General features: G+C 38.9%; 2 protein-coding genes across 8 annotated transcripts in view; one reads left to right on the forward strand and one right to left on the reverse strand.

Moving 5' to 3' along the window:
• Positions 1 to 2638: 2638 nt before the first annotated feature.
• On the reverse strand, positions 2639 to 13504 carry C4H4orf33 (chromosome 4 C4orf33 homolog). Of its 4 annotated transcripts, XM_075501091.1 has the most exons (7): positions 13275 to 13355; positions 12868 to 12968; positions 9532 to 9721; positions 7625 to 7685; positions 7381 to 7432; positions 7073 to 7272; positions 2639 to 5368 (listed from the first exon to the last, which is right to left on the reverse strand). In XM_075501091.1, the coding sequence occupies exons 2-7, from the start codon at positions 12949 to 12951 to the stop codon at positions 5269 to 5271; spliced, it is 687 nt and encodes a 228-aa protein (XP_075357206.1). In that variant the 5' UTR covers positions 12952 to 12968; positions 13275 to 13355; the 3' UTR covers positions 2639 to 5268. The 4 variants fall into 4 exon arrangements, with proteins under 4 accessions (XP_075357206.1, XP_075357208.1, XP_075357205.1 ...); XM_075501093.1 differs by lacking the exons at positions 12868 to 12968; positions 13275 to 13355 and adding an exon at positions 13400 to 13504; XM_075501090.1 differs by lacking the exon at positions 12868 to 12968 and having other exon boundaries at positions 13275 to 13385.
• Positions 13394 to 15657, forward strand: part of SCLT1 (sodium channel and clathrin linker 1) — a 46138-nt gene continuing 43874 nt past the window's right edge. For 3 of the 4 annotated variants that reach the window (XR_012775652.1, XM_075501087.1, XM_075501089.1), the window contains exons 1-2: positions 13394 to 13530; positions 13976 to 14059. Coding sequence is in view for 3 of the 4 variants with exons in the window: in XM_075501087.1 (XP_075357202.1) it covers positions 14026 to 14059 (34 nt within the window). In the remaining variant the exon portion in view is untranslated. Of the gene's footprint in view, positions 13535 to 13975; positions 14060 to 15657 lie in introns of all 4 variants that reach the window. The other variant, XM_075501088.1, reaches the window with a different exon arrangement.

Below are 15657 nucleotides of genomic sequence, written 5' to 3' on the forward strand. Positions count from 1 at the left end.
AAACACCAACTCTATAAAGATTCACTGACATTATAAGGAGGACTGAGTCATGTAGAATTCTGGTTTTCACGTTCGAGTTCACAAGTAATAAGCATACCATCACAAGGAGCTTAGAAATGCACTTAAGAGACAGAATTGTTGAAACAAACCCAAGTTCTCTTTACGAGTATATTTTTCATTCATGAAGCTCAGTATTTTTGTTTTCCAGGTTATTCAGTCTGATCATCTTGTAAGTAAGAGGTTGCAACTATCCAAATCTGCATTCTGCCTCAACTGCTCAAGCATTTACGAAGATTTGAAAAAAAAATTAAAAAACATTATAGCAAAACTGCTCAGCATTTCATTAAACTTAGTAAATCAAATACGACAGCATAAACTAAGACTGATAATTCTATTGCCCTATAGACAGGGGGGTGGTTGTAGCAGAATATAAGAACTAATTAAAAGTTTCTCCTGAATTATCTGGCCACAGTGGAAAAAACACACCTATTAGTATTGAGCACTATGTAAGCAATAGAAATATATCAATTATCTCAATTGGAATTTTAAGTAAGAGCAGTGTTTTCAAGCTCACGTTCTGCTTCTCTTTAGGATCAACATTCTTACAACAGAACCTACTGAATTAGAAAATGGATTAAACCTGAAGTGTATTTTCAGAGGCAATGACAAGCTGACACTATGTTCTTGTGTTTTCAACTAACCCAGGCACTAAACTTGGGGGAACTCCATCCCTTACCCTTTGTGTGGGATCTTCTCCTGAAAAAGAGAACTTTAAGGAAAAAAAAAAAAAAAGGCACTGAAAACATGCTTGGATATTTACCATGTCTGGTATTTGTTAGCAGCAGGACTAACAAAACATAGCTCCTCATACATTTATATTTTATACATACACTCTGTCTCCAAAGCTTCTTACCTCAAGATAACACTAGGGCATAGGTCTATGAAATCTAAGCTCACCTCTGTGACAGCACCTCCTGAAGTTCCACACATTTCCTAGTTTCCCAATCAGAGCCTATAGGCAAGAGGCTATAAGTACTACAGCTGAAGTTAAGCATGCACCTACTGTTTCAAGTATTGGGCACTACAACTACAGGATAAGGGCTAAGAGATGATCTCTCCTTTTCTCAGTTTGGGGTGCTATAGTGAGGAACTGGCTCCAACTATTCATGTCCACACATTTTGCAAGAATCCAGTATCTTTTGAGGCTGTCTGTTCCTCTGATTCTGCTGAAATTGGCTAATAGATTTTAAAATTGTTGTGGTAGTGGGGGAAAAAAGGTGATGACAACATTGCCAGAAAGGCAAGAAGGTAGTGATAACCCAACGGCCTCATTTCCTTAGGAATTCTGGCTAAATATGGTAAAATACTTAAAAATTGCCACAACATTGACATTTTCACATGTCACACTTAAGGTTATCTAAAGCCTTTGCAGAGCTAAAAACAAAACAAAACAAAAAATCAAATACTGTGCACTCCCCAGTGGGTATTCCCCCATTTTCAAAGTAATAAAATTCCTGCATCTTAGACTCAGTATGTCACATGATGTAAGTGGCACAAGGCCAAATATTATCCACAGGAAAAATTTATGAGACAGGTTGAATTTTTTCTTTTTTTTTGAGAGAGCACAATGGATAAGAAGTGCTCACAGGGTTGAAGTGTTTAAATCCATTTCAAAGTGAAATGGATTTGTGGATAGACTGCTTGCATGATCTAGGCTTTCTATCATACAGCTCTGCATTTTAACAAATTGATATCCTACATAAAGTATACCCAGTGTGACAATTTAGATAAGTTATCTGTATTATTCTCGATACAAGTTTGACATACAAAAACAGCACAATGCTGAATGCCTATATATATGTATGCATGTATATACACACATACACTGAGCTAGACTGGATTGAATCACATTCCTTCTAAACCACGATTAACAATTAATGACCGTGTACTTAAATGGAACTCATGCAGAACAGAGTTTGTTTTCTCTTTTCTTCCTGTTTGCATGTCATCAAAAAAGAGAGGCAACTTAGGAAAGACAGGCTACAACTGGACTCACCGGTGTAGAACAAGGCCTGGTTAAAAAGCAGATAAGAGCAAGAAACCTACGAACTAGCTAGTCATCTCCATGAACATTGATACCCATCCCTGCAAAGTCCTGGGAGCTTTAAGTGATGCTGGCAGGCACCGTATTGTCCACTGATGAGCCATGAATTCACTACTATGTGCCGAGACACTGTGCTTCCTTCTAACATTTGCCTTATGTAGAGACTTCTTCCTACAGTAAGTTTATACCAAGGGATTAATGTAACTTTAAACCTTCAGAAGCAAATCAGTGCACAGGTTCTAACTCTGAACTCGATGAACCCATATGAAAACCTTCTGATGAAAGCCAGCACTTACCGTTCAAACAGACTCATAAAGCTTAGAAACATACAAGTGAACCACCTGACAGCAGTGTGGAGTAGCATATGCCTTGAATAAAGTCTGTATGATAATTCCTATTTTCAGAAGCATCTAGCATTACATTTTGTACTGCAGAGACAATTATTTTACTTTAAATTACTTATTTAGGGAAAGTAATCTATTTCCCTCAAAGTTTTTAATTTGCATCAAAGTCAAATCTGAAGTAGTAATTTTGAAGTGGTAAGAATATGAGATGAAGCCTCTGAATAAATAATTTGATTTACTGTTCTTTACATACAAAATAGCATTCATCACGTGAAAACAACCTTTGTGAGAAAAACAGTAAACTCATTTTGAACCTTTGCACGCACTTTTTTTGACAGTCTTTAAAATGAAGTCTAAAAGTTTAGTGAAATGTTTTTTGCTTTTGACTGAAATGTCAAAAGCAGCTTTGAGATGTCAGTATCTAGAAGATGTTTTTAATCAACATTTATTGGATTATTCAGTACTTCAAACTGACGCCATTCTTTAGAAAACTGTACATGGATTGAAGGTAGAAAAGAAGCCAAACAATTGAATGTACAATACTTATAATTTTCAACAGATGGCACTTTATAGCAAGGAATCTATAGTGTCTAATTAAAAGATAGCAAAAACAATTGGATGGCTGAGTGCACTGACATGCCAAAGTCTGCATCTGAAAAAGCCTAACATCCTTAAACTTGAAAGTATAGTTCTATAAAACTGAAAGTACAAAGAAGGAATCTAAAGCCAAACAAAAACTCTGAAGTAACATTCTATCTCAGATATTAATCACACCAAGATGTTCTTCACAAAGGCAGGATATTCCCATCTTCTTTTCTTCTCAGGCAGAATTTACAGGCAGAGTTAAGTTTAAAGATAGCAAACAAAACATGACCATGAGACTATGGTTATTACTGCATACAAACTCAGAAGAGAACAGGGAATCCTTTTAGTAATATGAGTTAGAGTTCAGTCTTGTGCAAAACTTTACAGGCATTTTGATGTCTAAAGCTACACACAAGATTTTTAGAACCATTTATGAGCTAAATAAAGAAGAAAGGCCTGGGAGCATTGCTGCCTCTGAGTTACAACCCAAGTTACACTTTTAAGTTGTCTGTCAATATTATCTGAGTGGAAGGTGCCTACTAATGAGTCACAAAAGGCAAACTGAGAATGACAACGTTTAAAGAAATCCATGGGGAGCCAACAGTTATCTTCAGTTATGTAATTAGTAGTTACAGAGAAAAAGTCACTCTTCTTGGAGGTGCACAGAGAAAGGGCAAAAGGCAATGGACACAAGTTGCAGCATGGGAAATGGCAATTAGATAAGTTTTCATAACAGAACTAGCTGAGTATTGAATCAGGCTACCCAGAGCATTTGAAGCTCCATCTTTGGAGTTATTCAACACTCAACAAGGCCCTGAGCAAACTCATCTAGCTTAAACAACAGCCCTGCTTTGAGCAGGATGTTAGACTACAAGAACACCAGTCCCTTCCAGAAACTTGTAGGATTCTAAATTGTTCAGTAGAAAATGCTACACAAAAGGATGAGACCCAACACCACATCCTCAGGGCATAACTTCTGAAAGATACTCCCTCAATTATGACTGAGCCATGTTCTCTCAGACTCCCAAAACAATCCTTCTCACAAAACTAGAGAACATAACCACCTTTTACCCTGTGATGATGACATTTCAACAGGATGCAGGAAGTCCTCTTTCTAGTAAAGGAGAAAGCTTCCTGGGTAAGTTCATTTACTGGGTAAGCTTCCCATTTTCTAAGTTAATAGGATCAAGTCAGCAACCACAATCAAGCAGCACTTACTATGCTAGACAAAAAAGGAACATCTCATTTGTAAATCCTGTGAGAGTTTACAGATTAGATGTTACCATCTAACAGTATTCAGTACTGTTAAAAATATTCATGCCCATATGTAGAAAATGTAGGCCCATACGATTAGAGTATTTCCAATGTTAGGTGGCATGCAAACAAAATTCTCGTACGTCTGAGCTGAATCCTTAAGGTGACGTGACAAGGTCTTGGAACAAAGAAGCTTTTGTAGGCACACAACTATATCAAAAGGTTTTACTAAACATTATTTCTGCCAGAAATTTTTCCTGGAATACACAAAACCTTTTGTAAATCTATCCTCTGTACCTAAGTATCACCAGAAATTCCACACTGAATTTGAAGCAGAGAGGTCTGCTAATAAAGTAATACAGATTAAGTTCCCCCTTCAGCACCGTGCAAGGGAAAACTTCACGTATAGGAAGGTATAGGAAAGGGTAGTGTTATACCTCCACAGCATCTTGCAATGCAAGTACTGGGCCACAAAATGCCATGATAGCTATATTCTTTTCTGTTCCTGAAGAAGGCATTCTTTCTCCCGACTACAATCAAAAAAATTAGGCACATAAGAATCTCATTCAACAGCCAAGAAACAAACAAGCAGCAGTGAAAATACAGCAGAAATGCAGCAACTACAGGAAACGGAAAGATTTCAAGCCAGATATTGGCCTTGTTATGCTTAGAGCTCTCATGAAAACACAGCTGTAATTTCAGCACATTTTTTCCCCTTCATTGGTAGGAGCAGATTCATCTCTTGCACAGATGAAAAACTCCATACCCAGATGAACTGAAATAACAAGCCGTTGCATACTTCATACATTTAGAATCAACTGGCCCAGATACTTTACAGTTGATTTTAAGATTGATCAATGATTTTGGTGTCAAGGAAAGCCTTACTAATCTGATATTTAGGAACTCTGCGCAGAATGAAGAAGTTGTTTCCATACAGCTTCATCCAACCTTAATGCTATAAAAATTTATGCTTCAATCCATTTAATTAGTGAGAGACTTCCATATATCTGACTCAGGCTGCTTCCAATCTTCTCCCATTAGTCCTTTCAGGTTCAAATCTTTGAAGAATTCCAGGCGATGACTGCAAAGACAGGAGATATAAACAAAAAAGTTGTAAGTCTTGTAGTATGTGTCTTAATAAAAGGCAGTATCTTCAATAGGTTTAATTAATCTTTATTTTCAGGTTTTCTTGAACAGAAATGTAACAAGCATTCCATGTGTTCATTTTCCAAAACTTGAGTTTACAAATAAAACACACTACTGTGTTTCTGAAAATCTTGTACTGGAAAACACAGGGCAAAATCCTCAGCTATGAACAAGTATCACTCAGCATAAAGTGAAGTTAACAAAGTGCTCACCTTTTAAACTCCCTCAACTTACGTTGCCTGGAACTGCAGTCAGAGCAAGAGCACAGTGATATCCTGCTTTATGACTTATCCACACTCCAATAGAGTAAAAATTTACAACTCCTAACCACCTGCAAAATCGTATCACAGGGATATCCTTTCCTTACAGAAAAGAGGAAGACTGAATAGGATAATGAAGCTAGTAAATATACTTTTTCTGTAAGACTAGAAGTCTTGTTTTCTTTTAAACATTATGAATCAGTTCTTGCTAAAAATTTCTCCTTTAGGTTGCCACACAGAAACAATAGAAGGAAGACACTGAAATCAATTGCTAACATTAAACTTACATTACTGAAGCCAATTACTTACATTAAACAACTGCCAAACAGTAGACAGAACATCTGACACTACGCTAATCATTTAAAAAGGTAAATGGAATTCTCTTATTAGGAAGTAATTTGTAAGAGTAAAGACAAACTAAGAGCAATGAAAGTAGCAAGGAGCAACCTCTTAATATAATTGCATCTGCTACTAATGTCTGAAAAAGTCAAGGGGTTTTTTGGAAGGGGTACAATAGAAAGAATAGAAAGAATCTCTTCCTGAAAAATATTACAGGCATTCTCCAGTTTACCACAGAAAAATACCTATTTCTTATGGAACACTGATAAAGAGAATGTATTTTATTAGCAATAGCTTAGAATTTTTTTAAATAAACAATTGCAGAAGCTAAGTTTTTCTTAAATAAAGGCAAAAAAGGATAACTTGTCTAAAACTTACCTTACCTGGATGTCATTGTATGTTGAGTAACAAGATTGCATAAGAACTATAGCATACCCTCTAGAGCTAGTTCATTTATACAAAATGCCCAGAAGTAGCAGTTTTTAATCAAATCATCTCAGCCTCACAGTCAAAGAAAATAAACAGGCCCAAAGCACAATTTAAAAATCAAGATATTCTAGTTTTTCCATTGATACTGGGTATCCTTTTATTGTACTTTTCAGTTTAGTCTGCCTTCTCAAATATTTCCATAATATGGAGCAATCTGTAGAGGTGAGGTTGTTTAGAACAGTAGGGGAGAAGCAAAAGAGATTTGCTGGAAATGTATCTGGTGAAATTAACACTAAATGGCATTTCAGGAGGTGCTGGAGGCAAGGAAAAAGTAGAACAACCTATCTATGATTTAGCTGAGGAAGATGATAAAACAGATGCCAATGGTGTTGAATGCATCATTTTCTATGCACCTAGGGGATAACATAGAAATCAAGCACTAATTACAGCTATCTGCCACAGTGCTTTATACAAAGTACAGTGCCAATGGATCTGGGGCTAAGCAGTGTAATTAAAATACTAGTGGCACTCAATCTGAAAGCCAGATTAGCTTTTTTAAGTATTCCAAGAATAGTGCAACTATATGACAAAAGAGCTAATTTCGTGCTTACAAATCAGGTTTCTGTCCTTCCTGTAGTTCATCTCGAGGCACAGGATAAAGCGCTTCATATTTTCTCTCTTCTCCTGAGCCATGAATTGCAAATGCATTGAACTTGTTAGTGCATGGTGGAAAGTAATTCCAAGGAAGATGAGCTTTACCCTCCCATTTGGTTTTCATTCTGGTCACCTCAAACTCTAAAGGAAGTTCTTCCTGTCAAAGGAGGAATAAAAAAAGAGGTAATGTCACCTTCCAATCAGGCAACATGCACCTAAAAACAATTAGTTCTTCTGTACATTATGAATGTACTTGACCACTTACATTCCATACTCTTCTTTTGCCAGAAAGCAGCAGCAACAAGTGTTGTCCATGGCTGTCAAAAAAATCAGAGCACAATTTTCTTAAAATGATGCCAAGTTATTAGTGTACTGTTCTGCCACAAATGTGTACATTCCCCATACTGGAACAATTTCTGTACCCAGTCTTCCTCATACATATATCGTACAAGCATTAGAACTGGAAATGCAAGTTAACATTTGTGACTTTTTCAGAGTGCTGTACTTACGGACAAAGTTCAACTTCTAAATACTGTTCGGTTCTGTCACTCAGGAAAAATGCTTCTACAACTAAAAAAACCAGGCTGTCAGTATTTTATATTAACTATTTTGTAATATCCCAACACCTTCATATCCCATTAAAACAATTCTGTTTTCATGATTTTTGGCCAGTGCCATGCCAGAGTTTGCCTAGCTGTGTACATGCTACCGACAGCTTCCTAACTATTTGAAATGCTGTGCCATAATTGTAACTTCAAGAGCTTTTATTTTGAATGCCTATCATCATAAAGAGCTTTATAAAGCACTGTACTAATTTTATTTACTTTACCAACTCCAGCTTTGGAAACACTCATGCAGCAGAAAAATGGCAGGTCTACTAACTAACATTGGCTGCCAATGCAGTAAGGAAAGCATCAGCACACAGCTATTTCACCTAGTATGCTTGCTGACCAAGCATACTAGGTGAAATGACCAAGATAGAGTGATCCTAGTCAATCACACTCACAGCATGTACTCCAGGTAGAGCACTTAAGTGGAGAAGTCTTGTGTTCGCTGGTGGCCTGAGGATTCAGAGCACCAGACACCAGAAAAAAAAATGAAAAGAGAAACATACACTCACAGCAGAGCACACACCCCATAACTAAGACTGTTAAATCTCAGAAATAGTAAGAAAGCATTTAGCTCTTAAATGGCTTTTCCCTGTAGATGGTTGATATTTTGGACAGGGGATTACTGTTCCAGGTGTACCTGAAAGCCAGGTGCAACTGCTGAATCACCCTTCAGGAACACAAAGAAGAACTATAACAGTGTTTCTCACAGCAATGAAATTATTAGAAAGCTTTAGTTAGAATTATAATTAGATAAGATTGATAACTTTATTTTTACATAAGCCTGTTTAGTATAATAATATCAAAGAGGTGCTAATACTGTTCTAGTAGAGCTTTAATTAGAATAGCTCAATAATCAGGAAGTAGAGAACTGCTGCAAACATTAAACTCTTGCATTATTCAAAGCAACAGGTAAAAGTGAAAGTATTGACAGGAAAGGAGAAAGAAAACAGCATTACTATAAGAATACTCCCCATTCCATTTGGGTACAGTTTTGAATCGTATTTTATAAGCTGCCCTTTGTTTCACACCTTTCTATTCCCTCAAATATACTTTGGAAAAGTGATTAAAATAGACAAATGTTTTAGCTGTTGCTCTCTACTTCTTAAAGCAAAAGTAGAACCTATCTTTAGGATTTTGCTTCTATTTACCTACTGCAAATGCATTTATGTATATGCGCCACAAAATTATTCTGATATATTTTGCCTCTATTATTCCACAAGTTATATCAGTAACCCAGAAACTAAGCCTATACTATTGACAGGATCAGGAAGTCAACCTCATCATTCTTGGAACCAATCCAGCTCATTGTACTCCATTTCTTTATGGACACCGAGTGACATAACATATTTGCTTCTTTTTCCCATCATTTGTATTGTTGCACTACAATAAAACAACCACTCACCTTACAGCCAGGAGTGTTAGTGATGAAAATCAATTCACCACCCTGAAAAACAGCATCACTCTTGGTACAGTTTGGGGTGGTTTACAGCTGAATATAGTATGTGGCTTATAGTTACTTAAAGAGCTGTTTAGGGGTAAGGCAATGATTACAACTAAATTCTCTCCCGGTATTCTTCCCCACAGAAAGGAATTTTTTTTCCTTTACATTTCAGATCTGATCTTTAAAAGCAGTAATGTGACCAAGGAAACCAAAGTGAATTAGATGTCATACACTCACAACCATTAGATCAGTTTGAAAAAATAACCATCACAGACTCTTAAATAAAGACCAGGCATATTAACTACAGAGGAACATTGGTGTCTACACAAATCAGATATATTTGCAGCAGAACAGTTACACTTACCCTCATAGTCCCACAGTCTACTAAAAGGTTTCCCCGGCTCTCCCAGTGGTGCTGGAGGATCATTAAAGAAGGGAGCATTAACTTCCATTAGCAGTCCTGCATTGTCCGACTTCAGCACAACTGTTACTGGCTCATGGCTCACAGGTAAACTGTCCCATGTGTGTTTAATTGTAAATTCCATCTTCACGTACTACATAAATGAGAAAGGAAGTTTCTGTCAAAGAAGATCTCAGATTCCATTTCAGCACCAACTACACTGTTTGCTTGGCCAGGAAAAAAGCACACTTTCGTACCAAGTCAATCATCAAATCATATTTTTAGACATCAGAAGAGCTGGATAGTTTAGCTTTATAAAGCAACTACATAAACAGTTACATGAATGCTTTTCATAGGTTTTTATACCTGCATGGTTACAAATCACTCTGACCTCTTACCAAGCTTAAGGCATTTCAACTATGTACCTAAATAAACACTTTCCAAAACCATCAGAAATATTTATCAAGAGAACAGATAAACAAAACAAAGTATTCACTACATGATCTTAGATGATTTGGTAATATGAGAAAAATAGATTGAGAAAAAGCTTCCATGAATCTGAGATGCAAGAAGATGAAACAATTAGCTAAAACTTTGCTTTGTGGTCATTGTAAACCAGCTGAACTACAGGATTTCAAGGAAAACTGCAAGCACATCTTGTTAAAAACACTGAATGTTTGCAAAGCAGCAAGAACAGAGAACACTGCACTCCAACAGCCATTGTTACTTAGAAATAAGTGTACAAACCTTAAGAATAGCCTTCATCTATTTAATAAACAAAAGAATCAGTGGAGCCCAGTTTCCAACAAGTTCATGGCCCCTTATCCCTCCCCTCCTCAGTATCACGAGTTCCGTCCCATCTCCATAAAAGTGATCCTTGATTTGTTCCCTTACACATCTCCTAGCCATACAAGAAGCGAACTGGCAGTACATAACCTGACAGAGAATTATGCACATGCTGTTAAGTCCTGTGACCAGAGAGGTGCTAGCTCAGCAGCTAAGTTGTAACTACGTTTCCTTCAGCAGGGAATACAAAATTGTGCTTTTTCATCTCTACCCAGATACCCATTTTCTTGGGACTCACAGAAAGGTAAGCATAACTTACCACATTCTGCGCGTGTTATCAACAGTTGTAGTACATGAGACAGAATGTAACCACATGCATCACACTTCCCTATATGCCATAGCCTTGCTCTTATGACTACACATTAACTGTGTCTCATACCCTCTGCTACAGTCACACTAGCCAGTTTCCATTCACTGATGTTCATGCTGAAAAGTACCAGACCTCCTCTCTGGGTTCAAGTCAGTAAAATAGTTAGAATGACCTTAGGCAAGTAGATATACGCATGGTCAAGGAGACGATGATGTGACCAAAGAAGTGTGACAGATTAGGGAAAATTTGAAGCAATAGATTTAGTAATTAGACACCTTAATTTAAGAAGTTCAGTAAAAAAGGAAAGTCGAATATTGGACTATCACTTTTGACAAGTTTGTATTTAAATAAACCAAAAACTAATTAAATTCTTACATCAGCATTTTAACTGCATGATATGCTAGACAAGCATCAGATGTGCTTTATGCAAGAGACCTGGGATAGCCCTAGAAACTACAAAAAACTCTACCATCATTAATGTTTACCCCAACTCAACGAGATGACACAAGTTGAAAGAAAACAGTCGATGTACAAGCATGGGGAGGGAAGACACCCAACAGTGTCCTAACAGCATTCTTAAGCCAGCAGAAACTGGCTCATAGTCCAGTACTAGTAGTAACTCAAACAGGCAAAGCTAAATCATCCATAGTTTAAAACAAAAAGAGAGAACTAGTAAGAAAAGGTGTTCTAAGCAAGTACAGTGACAACTCTTCTGCAACAATTACAATGTACGCCACCAAATAAAAGAGCAATATGTTAAATAACAAGTCCCTCTCACAACACAAACAGCTGCTGAAACATATTCAATGGGCTATTTAGCCTTGAACTGATGTAGAAAATATTAATCCACAGGAAATGTAGGCAAGTGTCGTGTGTTCAATTTTCTAAGCTGCAAACACTGAGCAGCATGAGCATGAAGTATCCACAAGATGCTTCCTAGTGTTTTCTGAAATGAACAGCATTCCTGGAAATGAAGTGCACATGCCTTATGTGCACTTAACTGTGAAAGGAAACAAGACATTTCCACAAGCAGGATCACTTAACTCAAAAGAGTGAAGTTTAAGAGTAGATGGGTGCATCTAAGAAAGTTAAAAAAGTGTTATGAACCCATTTTATACTACACTATTAAATTAACATTATGCACTTAGAAGTCAACATTTCCTTCTATTATTCTATTTTCAGTTTGTGCCAATATATTTAACTCTTTGCATTCACCGGTCAAGGCAAATATCTGAAACACCTACTTGAAAATACTTCCAGCTTTCAGTAGTGTTTTAAAATAATATAGCCTTCTAATAAAAGTAGCCTGGGAAGATCTTAAAACCCAGGGAGAAGTACATGACTAGCTATTACAATCCCTGACTGAAGTAAGGAATGTGAAGCTTCTTGTGCACAAGATTTGAAAGATACTCTCAGGAAAAGAGTCACAACATACCAAGTTTAAAAAACAGTAAAGGAATAGAACCTGCTAAACTACTTTAGACTCTCCTGTAACTGTAGTCTCTAAAATGAAGATGGGACACAAGATGCATCACACATTCCTATTTGTGCCTATATGAGAGACGGATGACTTTTTCTGGTAAAAACCTTAACTCCTGCAGGGACAGCTTACAGTGTACCAAAATGAACATACATGATTTAGCCCATTGTTGTAAACCAATATTACTCTTAAATAGAAGAACATGCCATTTTAAAAAGAACCATAAAGTAATAAGGAAAATCGCAGAACATTCACTAGCTTTCATTAGAGGTCTACCTACCACTAAGGTTGCTCAATTTACAGGACAGCAGATCTAAGATTTTCCAAATTAATGGCCATTGGTGCGAGTTCGAAGTTTATTACATTGCACAGATTTAGGTAAGCTGGCTATTAGCATGCTTTTCAATTACAATAAAAACACCAACACATAGCAATGGTGTAGAAGTAATTTAAAAGATCAAGAGGAGACCTCTCATTACCTTTTAATGCTACACCTCAGCCGGTTGTTACTACAGCGTGAAGAGATGCAAGCGCTAAATGAAATAGTTTTACAGCAAGTACTTGCTCAGCCATTTAAAAGCACTCACACTGCATGGCCTCAAGCTACACGGAGCTGACAGCACCCGGCTGATAGGCTCAGACCTCAGCCACACGAGCGTCGCACCTCACCAGCAAGGAGAAGGCTACTGCTGCTTGCCGCTGTAATCACCTCGTGTCCCTCCTTAGCGAGGGGGTTTACGTCTTCCATCCCAAACCTTACCGGCGCTGGTAACAAGGGCAAAAAGAAGCACGAAGTAATTCGACTGGTGTTTTTCTTAATTGCTCCAAGAGGACAGGGGAAAAGTTGGAAACCGTGTAAGAGAGAGCAGCTTTTACTGTAGTTAAGACTTCATTGCTAGATACAGGCACGAGCTCCCAGAGGACTCGAAACTGTTCCTGGTTTCAGTCACCCCCAGCTACTTCAGCCACTAACAGCAGCAGCGGCGGCATTTCCTGAAGAGAATTTTAACGCGTAAGCACCTACCTTTAACCCGTACGTTTCTTAGAGAAGTTTAACAAGGGATTTCTTACACCTCCAGACAGCCGCTGCGACTCTGAAAGAAAACTCGGCTCCCGCTTTCCCTCACCACAACCTCCAGCGCTATCCAGCAGCCGCCACGGAACTCCAGCGCGCATGCGCACACGACCACCCTCACCCCTCCCTGCCGGGCGCTTTCCTCAGTTCAGCGCGCTCCTGCGGGCTCGGTCGCTCCGCTGCCACGTGACCGACGCGCCGTCCGGGAACGAGCTGGGCGCTGAGGGAAGAGCTGAGGCGTCCGCGGCGCGGGTAGGTGGGTGCGCGGCGGCCCTCGCCGGCAGGCAGGCCCCGTCTCGGCCGTTAGCCGTGATGGGAGCGCGGCGTGAAGGGGATAACCGTCGCTGAGGCGAGTGAGTGCCGTTAGTGCCGGCCGCCGCGGCGGGGGCCGTTCCCCTCTCAGGCTGCGGCGGGGGCGGCGGGGTTGTCGCGCCGGGCTGAGGGGAAGGGGTAGGTGCAGAGAGGGAGGTCGTGGTTACGGCCCCCGCCCCACCCAGCCGCAGCCGCGGCTTTACTTTGCGGAAGAAGTAGGAGTCGGTAGGCGAGGGGAGCGCGTCCCCGTCGCCTGGAAGTTACTGCTTCCTTCTCTCTCCCGAGTGGCTCTTACCTTCCCTGTCCGCTGGTGAGGCGAAGCCCCGCCGGGCACCGGGGGTGGCGAGCGGCTGAAATAAACCGGCTGTTCCCCGGGTTTTTGCAGGTTTTCCTGGGGGGGAACTCTCAGCGGCGGTGAAGCTTTCCACTGGAAATATGGCCACTGAGCTCGGCAGTGGGGGAGAGCCAGGTGAGATCTCTGCGAGTGGTCGGCTTCGTGGGTTGCCCGCCTGCTCCCGACGCCTCGCGGGTTGGCCCAAGTGCTGCCCTGGGGCTGTTTGAAGGACGGAGCAGAGGAGCCGAGGCCTGGGCGCTGCCTCTCGGGAGCTGGGGTCAATTTCTACAGAGGGTAGAAACCATTTTGCCTATGGTTGTAGCAAGGAAGATTTATATTCTGTAGCTCTTCTGGTGTTTGCTATAGTGATGCTATAGCATCAAAACTGGTTTTTTAGTTAGCTGAAGACTAATAATTAAAAGCTGCTAATGAGGGTAATAGCCAAAAATATATGCTTTTTTTGTCATAATGCCTCTTTAGTTAAGAAACTACTGCATTTCCTATGCTTGGCTTACACTTGAAAGGCAAAAAAGCTGTCTTGCCCATTACTCATAAAATTTGCTTTACAGACTAAAATCAGTATTTTTAATTGTGGTTTTTGTTACAATTTTGATAATTTTAATGTAAGCTTAATATGACTGAATCAGAGCACACTTTAATTACTTACCAGCAAAATACTGGCAAAAATTGCTACTTCACAGTTTATATTCCTATAAATAGAGAATGGGTTGATGTGTTGTCCCAAGAATGTGGCCGTCCCTGTCACTGATTAGTGTTACAGGAAAACTTGATAGCACGGCAGGAAGTAGGACAAGATCACAGTGCATAAGGTGCTATGGCTGTGCATCACTCAAAAGTCAAGATTTCAGTTGATGCTAAACTTTGTATGATAGCTTTGGGTGGCCAAAGGTGAAAGACCAGCTCTTGATTCCAAGGACCTTAGTAGCAGAAAAGCTTCTGTCTGAGCTAACAGAGTCATCCCAGCTCAAAAGTCCAAATCTTTATTGAGCTTTGCATGAGTATTTATTATACTATGATGTGAACAAATCGTGGATTTTCAAATATTGGTATTTTGCTTTTTCATATGTATTTAATTTGTTTGGGTGTAGCTTCTTATTGTATAAATCTTTAGGCTCTAAATAGAGCTCAGACTAAATTCACTGTGAAGTGATAGGAGTTGCCTTTTCTATCAAGAAGTTTAATTCTTTCTTTTAAAAACTTCATATGTTTTGAAAAGTGCCAAATGACAAATTTGAAGTTGGCTTGCATGCCAACTGAGACATAAGTTATTTGAGGCCTACTCTAAGTCTGATACATGGATTGATGTTCCTCTTGTTTCGTGAATGTGAAATCAAAGTTCTAAAATGCTGAATGTAATACACATAAAAAGAGATTTTTCTAAGCACTATTATATTTAGCTTTGTAGAATAAATATTTGTTGTGTTAAATATGTAGCTGTAAAGAAGGTTCTCTGTGTGAAATGCTACTCTCTGGCACTGATCGGTTATAAATTGATTTTTACCTGAATGCTTTTTGCAGCGTCAGCAGCTAACCCTACAAATAATAATTCATCCATTCCATTACATATTTTTGTGATAAGCTACTAAATACATACAACTTTTATCAGAATGTATTTAATGATTCACTGTTGAAGGTGAGTACATCTGTAAGGGGTGTTTAAGATTTGTCCCCTTTTGCACCTATGGCCTTTCATGTTTGGAGACTGCTTTGGC

This window comes from Mycteria americana, chromosome 4 (genome assembly GCF_035582795.1).
Source record: "Mycteria americana isolate JAX WOST 10 ecotype Jacksonville Zoo and Gardens chromosome 4, USCA_MyAme_1.0, whole genome shotgun sequence".
Classification (NCBI taxonomy): domain Eukaryota; kingdom Metazoa; phylum Chordata; class Aves; order Ciconiiformes; family Ciconiidae; genus Mycteria; species Mycteria americana.